General features: G+C 39.4%; 2 protein-coding genes across 2 annotated transcripts in view; one reads left to right on the top strand and one right to left on the bottom strand.

Moving 5' to 3' along the window:
* The first annotated feature begins 757 nt into the window (after nucleotides 1-757).
* LOC118402075 (dnaJ homolog subfamily B member 6-like) lies at nucleotides 758-10,593 on the top strand. The gene is made up of 10 exons (XM_035799946.2): nucleotides 758-925; nucleotides 1,842-1,930; nucleotides 2,096-2,205; nucleotides 2,630-2,695; nucleotides 2,856-2,966; nucleotides 4,021-4,164; nucleotides 6,213-6,441; nucleotides 6,651-6,721; nucleotides 9,259-9,441; nucleotides 9,800-10,593. The coding sequence occupies exons 2-10, from the start codon at nucleotides 1,866-1,868 to the stop codon at nucleotides 9,868-9,870; spliced, it is 1,050 nt and encodes a 349-aa protein (XP_035655839.1). The 5' UTR covers nucleotides 758-925; nucleotides 1,842-1,865; the 3' UTR covers nucleotides 9,871-10,593.
* LOC118402073 (transient receptor potential cation channel subfamily A member 1-like) overlaps nucleotides 10,269-22,199 on the bottom strand; it is a 25,155-nt gene continuing 13,224 nt past the window's right edge. Inside the window, exons 15-28 of the mRNA XM_035799944.2 lie at nucleotides 21,292-21,458; nucleotides 21,051-21,141; nucleotides 20,870-20,929; nucleotides 20,642-20,740; nucleotides 17,862-17,932; nucleotides 15,332-15,500; nucleotides 15,134-15,223; nucleotides 14,692-14,861; nucleotides 14,412-14,541; nucleotides 11,345-11,536; nucleotides 11,176-11,244; nucleotides 10,949-11,053; nucleotides 10,662-10,771; nucleotides 10,269-10,461 (exon numbers count right to left, since the gene is read on the bottom strand). Of these exons, the coding sequence (XP_035655837.1) occupies nucleotides 10,269-10,461; nucleotides 10,662-10,771; nucleotides 10,949-11,053; nucleotides 11,176-11,244; nucleotides 11,345-11,536; nucleotides 14,412-14,541; nucleotides 14,692-14,861; nucleotides 15,134-15,223; nucleotides 15,332-15,500; nucleotides 17,862-17,932; nucleotides 20,642-20,740; nucleotides 20,870-20,929; nucleotides 21,051-21,141; nucleotides 21,292-21,458 (1,716 nt within the window). The remainder of the gene's footprint in view (nucleotides 10,462-10,661; nucleotides 10,772-10,948; nucleotides 11,054-11,175; nucleotides 11,245-11,344; nucleotides 11,537-14,411; nucleotides 14,542-14,691; nucleotides 14,862-15,133; nucleotides 15,224-15,331; nucleotides 15,501-17,861; nucleotides 17,933-20,641; nucleotides 20,741-20,869; nucleotides 20,930-21,050; nucleotides 21,142-21,291; nucleotides 21,459-22,199) is intronic.

Raw genomic sequence — 22,199 nt, 5'->3', positions numbered from 1 at the left:
TGTGTAAGTATTTGTTTAGTTGCATGCAGCCCAGTGTTTTAGCAAACCAAGGTAATCAGGAGTAGTTATTTTTACAGAAGGTCTAAGAACCTTATTCACACAGCAAATTCATTCTAATCAGTCCCTCTCCTACTAATGCAGCACCAGGCCTGGCTCTATTTATAGGACTGCGAGCGACTGAGGATGGCAGAAACAATTATTCAGACTGACTCTGACTCTACATACTTGTGAGCTGTTATTTAATGACTAGAGATATAAATAGAGATAGAACCTTACTTGAGGAGCTGAGGGAGGGAAGGAAGGAAGGGATACACTTTTGAAGGTTGGAGAGGGTTATAATTTGCTTGGTTCATCTATAATTGGTCTTCAAGAAGAAAATTATGCTGAGTGTGGGTAACAAGGAGAGTTATAGAGACAGTAAATATTGGTGAGAAGCAATGATCATTTGCCAGAGGGCAAGGCTGAACGGTTTTCTCGTGGCAAAATCCCCCCCCCCCTTCCTGTTCACTTCTGTTAATCAGACATGGTAGACAAATAAATACATGTAAATAAAAATAAGGCAAATTAAGGTTGTGCAAATAATTTATATTGAAGTTACGAATGAACAAATACGCTTTCATCTTGGTTAATTTTACACAGTTATTTCACAGAATTTGCCGTTTTTACATTGGTTATACCCCCAGTTTACTTAAACAAATAGGGGGCGATGTTGCGCCGACTGATGGTCTGGTCGTCGTTCAAAAACACCAAAGAAAAATAAAATTAGCTAACCGGATGTTACGTAAAACTACAAACAACCCAAGGCTGTTGAATTGTCTGGGGCAAAGCAGCATTTTCTTGAATAACCATAACTGGAAAACGATAATAAATCACTACTGGAAACTTATCAGGCTATAGAAGAAAACTGGGACGGCTGAAGAGCTAGGTAATTTGACCAAGTCTTTGTTTTACCAGTGACACATTCCTTTGATGCTGGGCTTCATCACAAAAACATTAGCTAGCTAGTTAGCTTGCTAGCCTGTTGGTTGGCATTAGTTAGCTAGCCAGAATGATAATTTTGACAGCAACGCAAGTTACTGCAAAATGTTGATGTTGGCTAGAACACTCAGTATGGTCTTTAGCTTTGGTATGATTCGTTTTGAGTTGCTAGGTGATGTGTAATGCTAGGAGGCACAGGACGGCGAACAAAACTGGATATGCTATTGAGTTAGCAATCTTCTAGCTAACGTTAACATTTAGGCATTATACACGCATTAGCTAGTAGAATGCAGAGTGACATTTCAAAGATATGGCGGAAAGAGAAAAAGATGAGACTCTGCGAAATTGTATACAATTATTTCCAACTGATAAAATCGATAGTTAAACAGTAGCTAGCTAACGTTGTATACCTGACTAACGCAGCCGCAGCACAAGGATTAATGTCCCCACTACATGTTAGTTACCTAGATCAGGAGCTTCAACATACGGACAATTGTGGCATTGCCCCTGTGGTTGACCCAGGGTTGTCAATCAGGCCTGGTTATTGTGAAATTGCACCAGGGGGTATGTTCTACACTGAGCCAGAATGTGACCTCTTTGGACGATAAAGCGTTGACCTTTATGGGATGTAAGCCTCCATCCTCCAGATGTCACTCATGCATGCCAATTAGTTACCAGGCAACTGCCAGTCCAGTCTGGGGAGGATAAAGTAATTTAAGACATAGATTATCCCATATTCAAGGTACTGCTGTACTTGCATTTTTTGTTCCCTGAGGCCAGTGAAATAATTCCTCATTTACACAATAGTTTGTATAAGATGTGCACTCCTGCAAATTTTACATTACTGTTTCCTATTCACACAGGTTGGAAAAACTTTATACAAAACCATGGTGGAATATTATCACATTTTAGGAGTCCTAAGAAATGCATCTCAAGAAGACATTAAAAAAGCGTAAGTAGTCTTGTCAAGTTTAGCGTATGTATTCCAATAGATAGACACTAGATGTAGATGAATGGATTTTCAGAAGTTTTAAATGGTTGATATACTGAGATAATAAGCTAGGCTTACATTTCAAGTCCCCCTGAGTTGCTGTTTAATGCATTTCTCTGCTTTCAGGTACAGAAAATTGGCACTAAAATGGCATCCTGACAAAAACCCAGAAAATAAGGAAGAAGCAGAGAAAAAGTTCAAAGAACTTTCTGAGGCCTATGAGGTTCTGTCAGATGGTAAGTCATACATTTTGAAAGGCGTTTGAAGCCAAGAGAACACAGTATTTATAATAGATGAACAATAAATAATGCACTGATATCTGCATCCATGACACGTAAAATACATCTAACCAAAATAAGTTATTTTCAAGGAAGCTGTTTGTTCACATACAATAGCGGCATCCACAACTGTTATGCAATTGTTAAATTGTGTGTTAATGCGATGTGAGTAGTTGAGGTTGCGAAAGATCATATTTGATTCCTTCTGAAATTCGCCTTAATAATCCCATAAAGGCTGTATATGCTGATATGTATGTACTTACCCAGTGTCATGTCCCTCTGAACCCTTGACAAGCATCCAGTGTATCTCACTTGTTATCATCCTGTTTATCATTTTACTGTTTGTTTTGATGTGAGTTTACGTTTTTATATTCTGTTATAGCCAACAAGAGGAACATGTATGATCGCTATGGTAAAGCAGGCCTAACAACAAACAGTGGAGGAGGTGGTAAGTCCTTTCTTTATTAGGCTCTTGGCGGATGTCAGAAATGTATACAATTATTTTCTGGACGGTTTAATTGTTAGTTACTCTATTCATCTGTAATTAACAATCATAACACTTATCATTATTTCCACTGACCATATTCATCATTTTTGTTTTCATTTAGTTGGACATTACCACAATGGTGATCACTTCAACGAAGGGTTCACGTTCCGCAATCCTGAAGATGTCTTCAGAGAGTTCTTTGGCGGTCGAGATCCTTTTGCGGATTTCTTTGGTGAGCATTTTTTAGCTCAATTTCCCTCAGCTATCTTTAGACTGTTGTTGTTCATGTTTGCTGTGTTCTAGTGGACTATGGAATATATTGCTTTCTTGTTCTTGACACTTCTCCCAGTTGTATTTAAGGTTAGAACTACAGTTCTAGGCATTCTGATACTTCAAGCTTGGAGTTTACATTTTTGATAACATAGCTACAGTATTTCACTTTGTGTGTATAGTATTGCTTACTAGGTGTGTCCAATCAATTTTGCAACCAGTCCCTCTTTAAATTAGGGCTAATTGGAAAAGCTGTTTTAAAAGAGGACATTGTATTATTTCTTTGTACTCCCTGACGAAGGCCATGCAGCCGAAATGCGTCAGTTAAAAAAAAACTTTGTTTCTAATGAACATAGAAATAGAAAGAAAGGCATTTTAATTAATTATATGAAGAGTGCCTTGGTCCTCCTTTCTTTTTGATGACCAATTCACCCCGTTTACCAAAGAGCACCTTCTGTCTACCAAAATGTACTCGTTTACCAAAGAGCACCTTCTGTCTACCAAAATGTACTATTGTGTACCTTAGTAGCACTTCCTTTCCTCCTCTTTCTACGAGCATTGGTTTTTGACTATTAGTAATACATTGTCAACAATATATATATTTTAAAGCTTTTACAGAGAGCGCTTCAGATGGAAGAGGGGGACAATCAGTAGGAGATAGGAGAGCACAGAGATGAGAGGCAGGCAGAGATGAAATGGGCAACCAGAGAAGGAAAGTCAGTGATGAATGAGGGGGCTCAGTCGTCCTTTATGAGGATCATGTTGGGTTGGTTACAATAGACTCAGTATGCTTATCCCAGAAACTAATAATATAAATCATTTAGTTCATAACATCTACTAGATTGGAGATTTACAGTCAGTAAATTGCATTACATTCACTTTCTGTGCGTAGGTGGCATAGGTCTATTTATCTGAAAGCATGCAGGCTATTTCTTGTTGTTTATAACTTTAGCTGTCACCCAGAAACTGAACACAGTCTCTCTTCTCTTCACATTGTTTCTTCTCTTCTCCTGCAGGAGGGGATCCGTTTGGGGATGAGTTCTTCGGTGGAGGGAGGAGGCACCACAGGGGAGTGAGCAGGAGTCGAACGGGGGGACCCTTCTTCGGGGGATTTGGTGGCTTCCCACCGTTTGGTGCAGGCTTCACAGCGTTTGACCCAGGTCAGGAAACACAGGTCCCAAATATACAGTACCGGTCAAAAGTTAGGACACACCAATTTTCTACAGTGTAGAATTATAGGGAATACATCAAAACAATGAAATAACAAATATGGAATCATGTCACCAAAAAAGTGTTAAACAAATTAAAATAGATTTTATATTTCAGGTTCTTCAAAATAGCCACCCTTTGCCTTAATGGCAGATTTGCACACTCTTGGCATTCTCTCAACCATCTTCACCTGGAATGCTTTTCCAACAGTCTTGAAGGAGTTCCCACATATGCTGAGCATATTGGCTGCTTTTCCTTCACTCTGCGGTCCAACTCATCCCAAACCATCTCAATTGGGTTGTCTGGTGATTGTGGGGACCAGGTAATCTGATGCAGCACTCCATCACTCTCCTTGGTCAAATAGCCCTTACATGGCCTGTAGGTGTGTTTTGGGTAATTGTCCTGTTGAAAAACAAGTGATCGTCCCACTAAGCGCATACCAGATGGGATGGTGTATCGCTGCATATTGCTGTGGTAGCCATTCTGTTTAAGTGTGCCTTGAATTCTAGATAAACCACCTACAGTGTCACCAGCAAAGCACCACCCCTCCTCCTCCATGCTTCACGGTGAGAACCACAGAGATCATCCATTCACCTAATCTGTGTCTCACAAAGACACAGCGATTGGAACCAAAAATCTAAAATTTGGACTCAAAATCGAATCAAATCAAATGTTATTTGTCACATACACATGGTTAGCAGATGTTAATGCGAGTGTAGCGAAATGCTTGTGCTTCTAGTTCCGACAATGCAGTAATAACCAACAAGTAATCTAACTAACAATTCCAAAACTACTGTTTTATACACAGTGTAAGGGGATAAAGAATATGTACATAAGGATATATGAATGAGTGATGGTACAGAGCAGCATAGGCAAGATACAGTAGATGTTATCGAGTACAGTATATACATATGAGATGAGTATGTAAACAAAGTGGCATAGTTAAAGTGGCGAGTGATACCTGTATTACATAAGGATGCAGTCGATGATAGAGAGTACAGTATATACGTATGCATATGAGATGAATAATATAGGGTAAGTAACATTATATAAGGTAGCATTGTTTAAAGTGGCTAGTGATATATATTTACATCATTTCCCATCAATTCCCATTATTAAAGTGGCTGGAGTTGAGTCATCGTCAGTGTGTTGGCAGCAGCCACTCAATGTTAGTGGTGGCTGTTTAACAGTCTGATGGCCTTGAGATAGAAGCTGTTTTTCAGTCTCTCGGTCCCAGCTTTGATGCACCTGTACTGACCTCGCCTTCTAGATGATAGCGGGGTGAACAGGCTCATCAGACCAAAGAACAGATTTCCACCAGTCTAATGTCCATTTCATGTGTTTCTTGGCCCAAGCAAGTCTCTTCTTCTTACTGGTGTCCTTTTAGTAGTGGTTTCTTCGCAGCAATTCAACCATGAAGGCCTGATTTACGTGGTCTCCTCTATACAGTTGATGTTGAGATGTGTCTGTTACTTGAACTCTGTGAAGCATTCATTTGGGCTGCAATTTCTGAGGTGCAGTTAACTTTAATGACCTTATCCTCTGCAGCATAGGTAACTATGGGTCTTCCTTTCCTGTGGTGGTCCTCGTGAGAGACATTTTCATCATAACGCTTGATGGTTTTTGCAACGGCACTTGGAATAAACTTGAAAAGTTCTCGAAATGTTCCGCATTGACTGACCTTCGTGTCTTAAAGTAATGTACAATGTAAAAATAAAGAAAACCCTTGATTGAGTAGGTGTGTCCAAACATTTGACTGGTACTGTTCATGTTTAATCAAAACATTATCCCAAAGGAACAAACATGTATGTTATTTATCAGTTCACCTTCTAATTTCTTAGGAAACAACTGGTCCTGTCTGTACTGTCAAATAAAGTGTAAAGCTATCGATCCAGAATCACTTTTCCTTAAAGCAGTTAGAGGATGTAATTGTTGATGCGTTTAGAGATGGGATTGTTATGGATCTATAAGTGAATGTCATCTCTCTGTTCCCTGACAGGCTTTACCTCTTTCGGACACATGGGTCACATGGGCCATATGAGTCCTATGGGCCATATGAGTCACATGGGTCATCTGGGAGGAGGAGGAGGAGGCCATGGTGGCTTCACTGCCTTCTCCTCCACCTCTTTTGGTGGCGGGGGTGGAGGTGGAGGAGGCGGGATGGGCAACTTCCGCTCCGTATCAACCTCCACGAAATTCATCAACGGCAGGAAAATCACAACAAAAAGGTAGATTAGTAGTAGCTCACTAACCACACAGTGAAGTTGATATCGTTTTGTTTAGTCTTTCATTGTTATGCTGTCAAGCAGAATATGCAACTAGTTAACTACTTTTCTATTAGGCCAGATAGCCTCTGATGATAGTGTATCCTTTAACATTGGTTCTTATTGAAGTGCATTGATTTAGAAAATGATTTGAATCCCCCTCCATACTTTAGAATTGTGGAGAATGGACAGGAACGCGTAGAGGTGGAAGAAGACGGACAGTTAAGATCACTAACCGTCAATGGTAAGGAACAACTACTGCGACTGGATAACAAGTAATCTCCTGGAGCATTACCAGCACAAACTTGAGCTCAAAAAAACAATGTTATGTCATTGTTTGGATGTTTGTACTTATGTTTGGTTTTCCCTTGTTAGAGTTTGTAGGTCAGTGTCCATTGAGTAAATTCAATTTTCTATGCATTTTGTTAATGTATTTATGAATTCGAGCTGTCAACAATTTGGCTCAGGATGGAGTGTTATACTTGCGTTTGGGACCATGGTGTAAGTAAGTTAGGATCAGAGAACTTCTGTTTGTACTGTCTTTCTGTATGCACTTCTTCGCTCTATTGCAGTCTCTCTCTGATAGTGTTTTGGACAAGGAACACTTTGTGCATTTGGATAAAGCATGACTTTGCTTTTTCATCTGGATATTAATATGAGTGTTAACTGGAAAACGTAACCCTGGCTTTAAAACCCTGTTTACGACCTGATTGCTTATCTAACCTTTGTTAGTAACATTTCTTTTATAAATGCTGGTAGAAAGTGTTAATATGCTATTTTATTTGTTCTAATACAAGTGTTTTTAGTTGTTTTGTTCATTTCAGCATGTATGCCAATAAATGTTGTTCAGTCTTAATGTTATGATTGCATAACCATGCACAAATTAACGATTCATTATATAAATGATACATGAATATACAAGGAATTTTGTGTACTTTGTAAAACAATTTAAAATCAATAAATATGAATTTCATCCTTTTTTGGGGATTGGACGGACAGTCTTGAGTGGCGTGGTGTGCTGTTTCTTCTAGCAGAACAAGCAGTTCATCGTTCTAAACTGCTGCTTTGCTTACAGAGGATTGATCCCTTTGTGTGAGTGCATGCTACTGTACTAACTGCACGAACAGGCTTTCTATCTCCTAGATATCTTTCTATGTGCATTCTATTGTCCTATTTTGCATGACATTTCTGTCTTGTCATTGACTATGTCTTCATGGTGTGAAAGCATAATCAATGGAGGATATTCTTGCCATGTACATGATGTCAGCTGATTCCATAATAAAGTAGCATGGGAGCTACTTTTACCATAAGAATCACTTTATTGTAGTGTTAGGTATAGTTGACTTGACAAAGTTGCATGCAATCTTGATTAGCCTCATTCACATTTATCTCTGCTCATCTACAGTGTATTTGAAAAGTATTCAGACCACTTGATTTTCCCCCCACATTTTGTTACGTTACAGCCTTGTTCAAAAATGTATTACATTTTCCCCACCCCCATCAATCTACACACAATACCCTATAATGACAAACCCAAAATTGTTTTTAGAATTTTTTTATGGGTGTATTAATATATATTTTTTTTAAACATATCATTTACATAGGTATTCAGACTATTTTACTCAGTACATTGTTAAAGCACCTTTGGCAGCGATTACAGCCTTGAGTCTTCTTGGGAATGACGCTACAAGCTTGGCACACCTGTATTTGGGGTTTTTCTCCCATTCTTCTATGCAGATCTTCTCAAGCTCTGTCAGGTTGGATGGGGAGCACCGCTGCAGACATGTTCGATTGGGTTCTAGTCCGTCATCTGGCTTGGCCACTCTAGGACATTCAGAGACTTCTCCCGAAGCAAGTGTCTGTTTAAGGTCATTGTCCTGTTGGAAGTTTAACCTTCGCCCCAGTCTGAGGTCCTGAGTGCTCGAGCAGGTTTTCATCAAGGTTCTCTCTGTACTTTGCTCCGTTCCTCTTTCCCTTAATCCTAACTAGTCTCCCAGTCCCTGAAAAAAATCCCTACAGTATGATGCTGCCACCACAATCCATCACCGTAGGGATGGTGCCAGGTTTCCTCCAGACGTTACGCTTGGCATTCAGGTCAAATAATCTTGGTTTCATCAGACCAGAGAATCTTATAGAAACATCTCAAGGATGATCAATGGAAACAGGATGCACCTGAGCTCAATTTTGAAGTCTCATAGCAATGGGTCTGAATACTAATGTAAATATGGTATTTCTGATGGATGAGGGAAGAAAATCATTTAATAAATTTTAGAGTAAGGTTGTATATCAAAATGTGGAAAAAGTCAAAGGGCTTGAATACCTTTCAAATGCACTGTATGTGAGATGATTAAATCCTCATTTTCTATGTTACACTCCACGCCACCTCTTTACTGGAAAATGTTTAGAGTTATTACAGATAGAAAGATGCGATATAGAACAGACTGTTCTCTCTCTCACACGCACACTGTCTCACTCCTTTGTTTATATGACCCAAAATAATACACCCTATTGAAAAAGCAACTTTCACTCATAATATGGCATTTTTGAGATTTCACAGCATTTTCCCTTTGTCCCTTTTATGTATTTAGCAATTCACTGTTCAGTTCAACATGATCCATCTGATGGTTGCACCTGTTTAGGTTCAGTCATTTACCTACTGTATGTCTGTTCTGATCCATGCATGGAAATCCAATGGAGCGTTTCCTATTGAAGACCGTATGTATTGTAAGGGGTAACTGGTGTCACCCCTCTCTTCTTACAACACCACATTCCTCTCCCCAGGGGTAAAGCCTATTGCCACAGTTCAAGCAGTCCAACAGGAGGAGTGCAGACAAACTGTTACTGCACACTCTTCCAGTGCACATGCCTCCCGGTCCTCTGTTCCCCGTCCTCCTTGTCATCATGTAAAGACTTCCCCCCACAGGCCCACTCCAGACAGAGAGGAGGGAAGGAGCCCAGCTTCAGGTTAGAACCACTTTCAATACATGATCCCTAACATTCCCATAATAGTACAGTGGGCAATATTTTTAAAACATTTTTATAAGGTACTTGGAAACATCATGGAGAAGGTGTGCAGGGATTCAATTCTCAATCAAAGTGGAATAATGCGTTTTTTGTTTTCATACTGTAGTTTTGGGCCTATCAAAAGAGTAGGAGTTGTGATCTAGTATCAATTTAGCCTTTTGAATCATAATGAATAAGACAAGGAGAGATCTCATCCTAGATCAGGTTTCCTGCTCTGAGACGCAATGTGAATATGGGCCCTGGACTCATTGGATCCACAATCAAATAAGCTGTCTTTTTCTTATGCATCTCTCTCCAGTACACAGTGAAAACAAGAGGAAGAAACCCATGCCTGAGCCCACAGAGGATGCCAAAAAGAGAAAAACATGATCCAGTACACACAGATCCTTGTCCTCCTAGTCAGCTACAGAAACAATATGTTATTGATACACCTCTAACAATGAATATTGTTTTAAAGGACACTTAAATATGGGGTCCTCAAAGCGCTTTAGCAAGAATGCACAGATACTGTAAATGTATAATCCTGACTCGTTTTCTATTATATACCCTATCTTACGCCCATAGGAAAATTGGGGGGCATCCGACTAAATGATTCAGAAAACCATGCAAAATACAATTGAAATGAGTTTAAATCATGACACTTGTCTTCCCTTACATCTAGTAATATACATTACTAAAGGAACACTGTCGATTAGTTTAGCTGAAATATTGAATGGGTGATGTGCAGGGGTTGACTTGTCAGTCCATTATAATATATGTGGTGTATGTTACTTCCTAGCTCCCAGTGCCCTCAGCAGAGGGTTCCATTTGCTCTGGGAGGGGAGGGACTTGTCCCTGTAGCCCTGGAACAGCTGAGGACCATCATGCTCCTCCTCCACCTCCGAACTGATCTCCATCTTCTGAACGATCAGCTTCAGCAGGTTGTGCTGCTTCTCGATAACATTAGACATCTCCTTCAGCCTGGGTAAATAATAGATCATCTATTTTAATAGTCTAAAAATGTGTGTAGTATTGAAGCGCTTAAAACAAAATTGATAGAATGCACTTTAAATACTGATAAACTAAATACTGATAAACAATATCATGTTAATACTTTGCATTGCTCTGCTGTTGTATTTGAATAAGGTCAAAGAAACCACTGGTGGGAACTAAGTCCTCACCTGTACTTCTGTTTACGGATTTCCTGTTCCATAGGTGTAGATGGAGGGGAAGTGGGGCTGAGACGGGTTCTCTCATGCCCCATACCCAGCATTGCATAGAACATTTCTCTCTGTTAAAGGAGATTCAGACTATTCATTATTACTATGTTGTTTACCAAACATCTATACCAAAAACTAACAGTGTCCTGTGGTGGGCTTGGACAACCTCCATGTCTCTCCATAATTATTTCCATGCAGAGTATTAGTTGATTAAACAATTCTTTAAACTAACAGAAGAAAGGACACACCTTTCTGCCGTAGGCTCTGTTAGGGTACTCAGTGAGAGAGGTCTGGTCAACCCTCTTCATTAACCAGTACGGCATCTTCTCCTCTAGACTAGTGTGAAGCTCAATCTGTAGAATAATGGTTTATAATACATGCAGATTTTTTTTAAATCCTGGCCGTCAAACACTCGTAAAGAGTTTGAAAATTCTTTATGAGTTTGAAAAAGCATGACAAAGAAATCAAAACACACCTGCATTCCCATTTGCTTCAGCACAGCATTCGCCTGTACTTTTGCTATGTCACCAACAGCCAAGCCAATCTATGTCACACAAAAGGATAGTCATGTAGATGCAATGAAGCATCCGTAGTTGATAATGGGAGTATAAGGAAATTGCTTCCTGTAGGATTTTAGGACTTACCATTAGGTTCATGAGGAGAATGGGCACAGCGAAGGTGAACATAACAAAAATGGCATAGGTCAAAGAAGGGAATGGCAGAATCCCGTTCAGAAATGGCTTCAGGATATTTTCTTGGTAGTTGAGTTCTCCAACCATCATGAAAAATACTTGCATGATTGCTAGCAGCATGCTTGATCCACTGTCAACAACGTTCTGGGAACAACGATGCATGAAGTCATATACAGTGAACTCCAAAGGTGTTGGGACAGTGACACATTAGTTTGTTGTTGCTTTGCCTCTGTACTCCAGCACTTTGGATTTGAAGTGCAGACGGTCAGCTTTAATTTGAGGGTATTTTCATCCATATCGGGTGAACCATTAAGAAATTACAGCACTTTATGCGTATAATCCCCCCCATTTTAGGGAACCAAAAGTATTGGAACAAATTCACTTACAGTTGAAGTCGGAAGTTTACATACAACTTAGCAAAATACATTTCAACTCAGTTTTTCACAATTCCTGACATTTAATCCTCATAAAAATTCCCTGTCTTAGGTCAGTTAGAATCACCACTTTACTTAAAGAATGTGAAATGTCAGAATAATAGTAGAGAGAATGATTTATTTCAGCTTTTATTAATTTCATCACATTTCCAGTGAGTCAGAAGTTTACATACACTCAATTAGTATTTGGTAGCATTGCCTTTAAATGATTTAACTTGGGTCAAACGTTTCAGGAAGCCTTCCACAAGCTTCCCATAATAAGTTGGGTGGTTTTGGCCCATTCCTCCTGACAGAGCTGGTGTAACTGAGTCAGGTTTGTAGGCCTCTTTGCTCACACACTCTTTTTCAGTTCTACCCACACATTTTCTATGGGATTGAGGTCAGGGCTTTGTGATGGTCACTCCAACACCTTGACTTTGTTGTCCTTAAGCCATTTTGCAGCAACTTTGGAAGTATGCTTGGGGTCATTGTCCATTTGGAAGACCCATTTGTGACCAAGCTTTAACTTCCTGAGTGATGTCTTGAGATGTTGCTTCAATATATCCACATACTTTTCCTGCCTCATGATGCCATCTATTTGGTGAAGAGCACCAGTCCCTCCTGCAGCAAAGCATCCCCACAACATGATGCTGCCACCCCCGGGCTTCATGGTTGGGATGGTGTTCTTCGGCTTGCCAGCCTTCCCCTTTTCCCTCCAAACATAACGATGGTCACAATGGTCAAACAGTTCTATTTTTGTTCATCAGACCAGAGGACATTTCTCCAAAAAGTATGATCTTTGTCCCCATGTGCAGTTGCAAAACGGCGGTTTTGGAGCAGTGGCTTCTTCCTTGCAGGTTATGTCGATATAGGACTTGTTTTACTGTGAATATAGATACTTTTGTACCTGTTTCCTCCAGCATCTTCACAAGGTCCTTTGCTGTTGTTCTGGGATTGATTTGCACTTTTCGCACCAAAGTACGTTCATCTCTAGGAGACAGAACGCGTCTCCTTCCTGAGCGGTATGACGGCTGCGTGGTCCCATGGTGTTTATTCTTGCATACTATTGTTTGTACAGATGAATGTGGTACCTTCAGGTGTTTGGAAATTGCTCCCAAGGATGAACCAGATTTGTGGAGGTCTACAATATTTTTTCTGAGGTCTTGTCTGTTTTATTGAGATTTGCCCATGATGTCAAGCAAAGAGACACTGAGTTTGAAGGTAGGCATTGAAATACATCCACAGGTACACCTCCAATTGACTTAAATGATGTAAATTTGCCCATCAGAAGCTTCTAAAGCTATGACATCATTTTCTGGAATTTTCCAAGCTGTTTAAAGTTACAGTCAATTTAGTGAATGTAAACTTCTGCCCCACTGGAATTGTGATACAGTGAATTATAAGTGAAATAATCTGTCTGTAAACAATTGTTGAAAAAATTACTTGTGTCATGCACAAAGTAGATGTCCTAACCGTCTTGCCAAAACTATAGTTTGTTTACAAGAAATGTGTGGAGGGGTTGAAAAACGAGTTTGAATGACTCCAACCTAAGTGTATGTAAACTTCTGACTTCAACTGTATATGTGTATTAAAGAAGTCAAAAGTTAAGTATTTGGTTCCATATTCCTAGCACGCAATGATTACATCCAGTTTGCGACTCTACACATTTGTTGGATGCATTTGCTGTTTGTTTTGGTTACGTTTCAGATTATTTTGTACCCAATAGAAATTAATGGTAAATAATGTGTTGTGTCATTTTGGAGTCACTGTTTCTACCATGATTATGGATAACCCTGAATAAATTGTGAATTATGGTGAGTGAGAAAGTTAGGCACACAAATATCACCCCCTCCCCCAAAAAATGCTATCCTCTCCTATTATTGTAATGGTGAAAGGTTAGCATGTCTTGAGGGTATGACATTTGTGCATTTTGTAACTTTCTCACTCATCATTATTCACGATTCATTCAGGATTATCCGTAATCATGATAGCATTCTCATTAATGTAGTAGTGTTAGAAAGATATTATATTCTTATTTACAATAAAAGAGACTCCAAAATGACACAATACATTTTTTACCATTATTTTTTAAAGAGCACAAAATAATCTGAAACCACCAAAAACACATTTTTAGAGTCACACGCTTGCTGTAGTCATTGCGTGCTATGAATATGGGACCAAATACTTCACTTTTGACTACTTTAAAATACATTAGTTCATTTGACCCAGTATTTTTGGTCCCCTAAAATGGGAGGACTACAGTAGGGACAAAAAGTGCTGTAATTTCTAAACGGTTCGCCCCATATGAATGAAAATACCCTCAGATTAAAGCTGACACTCTGCACTTTAACCTCATAGTCATTGCATCATTTCAAATCCAAAGTGCTGGATCATAAAGCCAAAACAACAACAAATGTGTCCCTCTCACCAATGCTTTCGGAGCTCACTGTAACTGTGGAAATGCATTATACAAATACAGGTACAAGTTATTGGTCATTTCTAACAGATGTTCACAGACAAAACATTCAGCTACATACATTACACAATACAATGTTCTTCACATAGAGATAAAACATTGTTAAATCTCTATGGTCCTGTAAACTTACCTGGTCTTGTATCAGGGCATAGAAAGCCAATGCAAATGCAAGCAGCAAGTAGAAGAACAGTACAATGATGCTTAAAAGAGTTTTTGCAATCTCTAAAAACATCACCACGTAGATCCCAACACGTTCAAACCTGTGGACCAATAGTGATTTCATTTCTTAAAATTGCTTTTGTTGATAAAAATACATTTGATCAGTTAATATAAATACACGTTTCTTCAAAGAGGAATCTCAGTAAACCTACACTATTTTATGTTTAAAAAAAAACATTCAGTCTCCATACCGTTGGAAATAGAGGAGAAAGTTGATCCAGGATAGAAGAACTGCCACTACCCCAGCCTCCCAATGCCATGTCTCCTTGAAGTCCATCAGTAAAGGGATCACAAACAACAGAGAACTGATGGCAGCACCCCAGTCTAATGCATTGGTCACATCACGGAAGTACTTTGAACCCTTGAATAGAAACACATCAAATTAACGTCTATTTCAAAATTGTAACGAATTCGGGAGGTAGCCCCGAATGGGTCTCGAACCCGGGTTCAGCGACTGTCAACCAACCACCTTAAACTTTATACCAAGTTATCCAAACTCTTTGACAAGGTTGCTAGGTGTTGGGTTAACTTCGCTACAATATATTTAACATGATCAAATCACACTACCAGATAAATCACATACCATGGATTGAGGCTATAGTAGTTAGATCAGATGTATATTTCCATGATTACCTGCTGAACCATCTGCACCAGCTCCTTGCCAACTGTGTACAGATTCATGGCAAGAATCAGGAACATGCAGGTGGTGATAAGATAGCATTGCTGTGAAGATGGAGGAGTTGTTATTGAATTGGGTTTCTGAGACAAACAAATACGCTAGGAAAGAAGTCTAATGTCTTGCTGTGGATGTAATCAGATCTCATACGGCACCTTGTCAAGGGAGGTGGTCACCATGCTTACTGATGATGATGGTGATGTAGTATGGGTGACATTGGTGTTGAGGATGGGTTTCAGAGTATGAATAATGTGTGTCAGAGGCCCCAGACCAAGTGAGTAGACAGCCAGATTGAGCAGATGCACTTTGATACCATAGGCGTTCCTAAATAGTTAATATGTTAATATTTACAGTGTTGGAGACAGTAGTATCATGTTGATATTTACAGGGTTGGAGACAGTAGTATCATGTTAATATTTACAGGGTTGGAGACAGTAGTATCATGTTGATATTTACAGGGTTGGAGACAGTAGTATCATGTTAATATTTACAGGGTTGGAGACAGTAGTATCATGTTGATATTTACAGGGTTGGAGACAGTAGTATCATGTTAATATTTACAGGGTTGGAGACAGTAGTATCATGTTGATATTTACAGGGTTGGAGACAGTAGTATCATGTTAATATTTACAGGGTTGGAGACAGTAGTATGATGTTAATATTTACAGGGTTGGAGACAGTAGTATCATGTTAATATTTACAGTGTTGGAGACAGTAGTATCATGTTAATATTTACAGTGTTGGAGACAGTAGTATCATGTTAATATTTACAGGGTTGGAGACAGTAGTATGATGTTGATATTTACAGGGTTGGAGACAGTAGTATCATGTTAATATTTACAGTGTTGGAGACAGTAGTATCATGTTAATATTTACAGTGTTGGAGACAGTAGTATCATGTTAATATTTACAGTGTTGGAGACAGTAGTATCATGTTAATATTTACAGTGTTGGAGACAGTATCATGTTAATATTTACAGGGTTGGAGACAGTAGTATCATGTTAATATTTACAGGTTTGGAGACAGTAGTATCATGTTAATATTTACAGTGTTGGAGACAGTAGTATCATGTTAATATTTACAGGGTTGGAGACAGTAGTATCATGTTAATATTTACAGTGTTGGAGACAGTAGTATCATGTTAATATTTACAGTGTTGGAGACAGTAGTATCATGTTAATATTTACAGGGTTGGAGACAGTAGTATCATGTTGATATTTACAGGTTTGGAGACAGTAGTATCATGTTAATATTTACAGGTTTGGAGACAGTAGTATCATGTTAATATTTACACTGTTGGAGACAGTAGTATCATGTTAATATTTACAGTGTTGGAGACAGTAGTATCATGTTAATATTTACAGTGTTGGAGACAGTAGTATCATGTTGATATTTACAGGGTTGGAGACAGTAGTATCATGTTAATATTTACAGTGTTGGAGACAGTAGTATCATGTTAATATTTACAGGGTTGGAGACAGTAGTATCATGTTGATATTTACAGGGTTGGAGACAGTAGTATCATGTTGATATTTACAGGGTTGGAGACAGTAGTATCATGTTGATATTTACAGGGTTGGAGACAGTAGTATCATGTTAATATTTACAGGGTTGGAGACAGTAGTATCATGTTGATATTTACAGGGTTGGAGACAGTAGTATCATGTTAATATTTACAGTGTTGGAGACAGTAGTATCATGTTAATATTTACAGTGTTGGAGACAGTAGTATCATGTTGATATTTACAGGGTTGGAGACAGTAGTATCATGTTGATATTTACAGGTTTGGAGACAGTAGTATCATGTTAATATTTACAGGGTTGGAGACAGTAGTATCATGTTAATATTTACAGGGTTGGAGACAGTAGTATCATGTTGATATTTACAGGGTTGGAGACAGTAGTATCATGTTGATATTTACAGGGTTGGAGACAGTAGTATCATGTTAATATTTACAGGGTTGGAGACAGTAGTATCATGTTAATATTTACAGTGTTGGAGACAGTAGTATCATGTTAATATTTACAGGGTTGGAGACAGTAGTATCATGTTAATATTTACAGGGTTGGAGACAGTAGTATCATGTTGATATTGACAGTGTTGGAGACAGTAGTATCATGTTAATATTTACAGTGTTGGAGACAGTAGTATCATGTTAATATTGACAGGGTTGGAGACAGTAGTATCATGTTGATATTTACAGGGTTGGAGACAGTAGTATCATGTTGATATTTACAGGGTTGGAGACAGTAGTATCATGTTGATATTTACAGGGTTGGAGACAGTAGTATCATGTTAATATTTACAGTGTTGGAGACAGTAGTATCATGTTGATATTTACAGGGTTGGAGACAGTAGTATCATGTTGATATTTACAGGGTTGGAGACAGTAGTATCATGTTGATATTTACAGTGTTGGAGACAGTAGTATCATGTTGATATTTACAGGTTTGGAGACAGTAGTATCATGTTAATATTTACAGTGTTGGAGACAGTAGTATCATGTTGATATTTACAGGGTTGGAGACAGTAGTATCATGTTGATATTTACAGGGTTGGAGACAGTAGTATCATGTTGATATTTACAGGGTTGGAGACAGTAGTATCATGTTAATATTTACAGTGTTGGAGACAGTAGTATGACGATAACGTATTATGATAAAGGTCATGCAGTGTCACTCACCATTTCATTTCTAGATACTTCTTGCAGACAGGATGGGTCAGAAGCTCTATGCAATTAAATTGCACCATGCACTAGTAAAAAAATAACAATATAAACTCTTTGAATACATATCAGATAATTATGTTTTCCTTTTCACTATCCAACAATGTTGTGTTGTGGGAATGACAAATACAGTGCCTTGCGAAAGTATTCGGCCCGCTTGAACTTTGCGACCTTTTGCCACATTTCAGGCTTCAAACATGAAGATATAAAACTGTATTTTTTTGAGAAGAATCAACAACAAGTGGGACACAATCATGAAGTGGAACGACATTTATTCGATATTTCAAACTTTTTAAGCATATCAAAAACTGAAAAATTGGGCGTGCAAAATTATTGTTGTTGATTCTTCACAAAAAATACAGTTTTATATCTTCATGTTTGAAGCCTGAAATGTGGCAAAAGGTCGCAAAGTTCAAGCGGGCCGAATACTTTCGCAAGGCACTGTACATGCAGTGCCTTCAGAAAGTATTCCGACCTCTTGATTTTTTCCACATTTTGTTACGTTACAGCTTCATTCTAAAATGAATTAAATATTTGTTTTCCCTCGTCAATGTACCCAAAATACTCCATAATTACAAAGCAAAAACAGGTTTTTAGAAATGTTTGCTAATTTTTAAAAAATCAAAAAATGAAATGATAAATATTCAGACCCTTTAAGCAATACATTGTTGAAGCACCTTTGGCAGCGATTACAGCCTTAAGTCTTCTTGGGTATAATGCTACAAGCTTGGCACACCTGTATTTGGGGAGTTTCTCCCATTCTTCTCTGCAGATCCTCTCAAGCTCTGTCAAGTTGGATGGGGAGCGTCGATGCACAGCTATTTTCAGGTCTCTCCAGAGATGTTCGATCGGGTTCAAGTCCGGGCTCTGGATGGGCCACTCAAGGACATTCAGAGACTTGTCCGGGAGCCACTCCTGTGTTGTCTTGGCTGTATGTTTAGGTTCACCTTCCTTTTTCACCCCAGTCTTAGGTCTCTGGAGCAGGTTTTCATCAAGGATCTCTCTATACTTTGCTCCGTTCATCTTACCCTCAATCCTCACTAGTCTACCCGTCCCTGCCTCTGAAAAACATCCCCACAGCATGAAGCTGCCACCACCATGCTTCACCGTAGGGATGGTGCCAGGTTTTCTCCGGACGTGACACTTGGCATTCAGGCCAAAGAGTTCAATCTTGGTTTCATCAGACCAGAGAACCTTGTTTCTCATAGTCTGAGAGTCTTTAGGTTCCTTTTTGGCAAACTCCAAGTATGCCGTCATGTGCCTTTTACTGAGGAGTAGCTTCCGTCTGGCCACTCTACCATAAGGGCCTTATTGGTGGAGTGCTGCAGAGATGGTTGTTCTTTTTGAAGGTTCTCCCATCTACACAGAGGAACTCTGGAGCTCTGTCAGAGTGATTGCTCAGATTGCTCAGTTTGGTGGTCTTGGTGGTTCCAAACTTCTTCCATTTAAGAATGATGGATGCCACTGTGTTTTTTGGGGAACTTCAATGCTGCAGACATTGTTTGGTACCCTTCCCCAGATCTGTGCCTCGACACAATCTTGTCTCGGAGCTCTACGGACAATTCCTTCGACCTCATGGCTTGGTTTTTACTCTGACATACACTGTCAACTGTGGGACCTTATCTATACAGGCGTGTGCCTTTCCAATCATGTCCAATCAATTGAATTTACCACAGGTGGACTCCAATCAAGTTGTAGAAACATCTCAAGGATTATCAATGGAAACAGGATGCACCTGAGCTCAATTTTGATTATGTAAGAATATTCAAAGGTAAATACACAACGCAGAGGACTAAAGGTCAAGAGGGGAACTGAAGATGAATGGTTTAGGGACACGGGAGGAATTTCAGTCCAGGACTCATAGCTACATGTGGCAAGTTCTCATTGGTCCAAATTGTCTATACATTGAGCCTGAAACGGGATACTTGTTATTTGGCCATTGGCCCAATTTTGCTGCAAGGAATTCTAATTGGTCAACCGCAGGCTAGGGTTGGGGTATAAACTACATCCTGTCTCTTTGTTCAGTGGAGAAATCATTGAGGACAGGGTAGAATGAACATCTGTCATCTACTTTCCAGCATAACAACTATGATTTGTTCTCTTTGTATAAATATATTTTTCTCCCCCTGATTTGCTTTGGGGTCTGTGTTATTTAAGAATAACATCAACTGCTCACAATTCTCATAGCAAAGGGTCTGAATACTTATGTAAATTTGGTGTTTCTGTTTTTATATTTAATACATTTGCAGAAATGTCTAGAAACCCGTTTTCAATTTGTCATTATGGGATATTGTGTGTAGATTGCTGGAATAAGAAAAAAAATCCATTTAAGAATAATATTGTCATGTAACAAAATGTGGGAAAAGTCAAGGGGTCAAATTACATTCCGAAGTCACTGTATATGACCTGTTTCTGATATTGCACTGTTTTGCTTTAAAGTGTCAGTTGTGGAAACTTCATGGCCCTTAACCCTAGAGAAAAATTCCATGTTTGAAAAGAGTGCAGTTCAGTTTACAGTAGTGTTTCACAACCCTGGTCCTCCAGTACCCTCAACAGTACATATGTTCTTTGTAGCCCTGGACAAACACACCTCATTCAACTCATTGAGGGCTTGATGATTAGTTGACAAGTTGAATCAGGTGTGCTTGTCCAGGGTTACAATAAAAAGATGTACTGTTGGGGTACTGTAGGATCAGAGTTGGGAAAGACTGCTCTACAGAATTGCAGTGGGTACTAACGTTTAGAGCAGTGAGAGGCTGGAAGTAGTAGCTTTTGTCTGTTTTTGCAAGCTTAATGATATGAATGGGAGCTTGGAGCCATTTGAAAGTGTACTCGATCTGTTGATAAAAGACATATTAGTTTACAACACGCCCCCACTGGAATGCTTTTGTGAATTTGATTAAGCAATAATGAATCTGAGTTTTAAGAAGGTAATACCAAATACAGAATAGAGAGAACAGACGTACAGAGTAGTTGTAACTATTTACGTCATCATCTGACTCCTTCACACAAGTGTCCAAAAGATGCTGTGGAGAAACACTGCACCATTAATGTTTTCTAATATGCTGACTGAGAAATGGGAGATTTGTATCAATTTCCTTTATTATAGTTTCCTTTATGCATAGTTAAAATAAAATAAAAACTAACTTTGAATGACTCAGGTAGGAACTCTATCATGTCCATGACAACACATCCCTTAGTTGACTTCACTTCGAAAAATAGCATAGCCTCATCACATCTGAAACAAACAGGTTATATTGTACATGTCAATATGGCATTGTCATGCAATCCAACTGAATACCAATAATCAAACACATCACTGTACTGTCAAAGCATCGTAACAGCACATAGATAAAGTATCCACTGTATCTTGCAACAGTGGCCCAACCTCTCATTGTGGATGACAGCGAAGGCAACGTCTTTCCTGCCGTTGAGAACAGCTTCGTGGAGGAAGGAGGCATCACTCTTGTTGAGCGTCATCTGGGCCCCTCTGCCCAGGAGCAGTGTCACTGCAGCCGCATGGCCCTCCCTGGCAGCCAGATGTAACGCTGTGTTCTGGACCAAAAGTAAAACATAGCACTTCGAAATTAGAACAGAGGATTGTATATAACGACAACAATAACCTTTGGATTTCCTTTTTCAGAAAGAGGAATGATATCTATTTGTGGAAGACTTTCTCAGTATTTCAACATAGACGTCTTACTCCCTCAAGCTAAACAGAAAGGAAACAGATAAGATGAGCCCACCTCAGGGTAAGGGAATGTGAAGATGAGCCCACCTCAGGGTAAGGGAATGTGAAGATGAGCCCACCTCAGGGTAAGGGAATGTGAAGATGAGCTCACCTCAGGGTAAGGGAATGTGAAGATGAGCCCACCTCAGGGTAAGGGAATATGAACATGAGCCCACCTCAGGGTATGGGAATGTGAAGATGAGCCCACCTCAGGGTAAGGGAATGTGAAGATGAGCCCACCTCAAGGGTAAGGGAATGTGAAGATGAGCCCACCTCAGGGTAAGGGAATGTGAAGATGAGCCCACCTCAGGGTAAGGGAATGTGAAGATGAGCTCACCTCAGGGTAAGGGAATGTGAAGATGAGCCCACCTGAGGGTAAGGGATTGTGAAGATGAGCCCACCTGAGGGTAAGGGATTGTGAAGATGAGCTCACCTCAGGGTAAGGGAATGTGAGGATGAGCCCACCTGAGGGTAAGGGACTGTGAAGATGAGCCCACCTCAGGGTAAGGGAATGGGAAGATGAGCCCACCTCAGGGTAAGGGAATGTGAAGATGAGCCCACCTGAG

Source organism: Oncorhynchus keta, chromosome 23, assembly GCF_023373465.1.
Source record: "Oncorhynchus keta strain PuntledgeMale-10-30-2019 chromosome 23, Oket_V2, whole genome shotgun sequence".
Classification (NCBI taxonomy): Eukaryota; Metazoa; Chordata; class Actinopteri; order Salmoniformes; family Salmonidae; genus Oncorhynchus; species Oncorhynchus keta.
Note: the sequence above shows the minus strand (reverse complement) of the source record. Positions and strands in the feature narration are given on the sequence as shown.

What these genes read in the sequence shown, in the direction of transcription:
- LOC118402075 (XM_035799946.2), top strand. Translation starts at nt 1,866, where the DNA reads ATGGTGGAATATTATCACATTTTAGGAGTCCTAAGAAATGCATCTCAA. An exon ending in CTTCACAGCGTTTGACCCAG is followed by an intron (nt 4,165 to 6,212) that starts GTCAGGAAACAC and finishes GTTCCCTGACAG; the next exon opens with GCTTTACCTCTTTCGGACAC. An exon ending in AAGATCACTAACCGTCAATG is followed by an intron (nt 6,722 to 9,258) that starts GTAAGGAACAAC and finishes TCCTCTCCCCAG; the next exon opens with GGGTAAAGCCTATTGCCACA.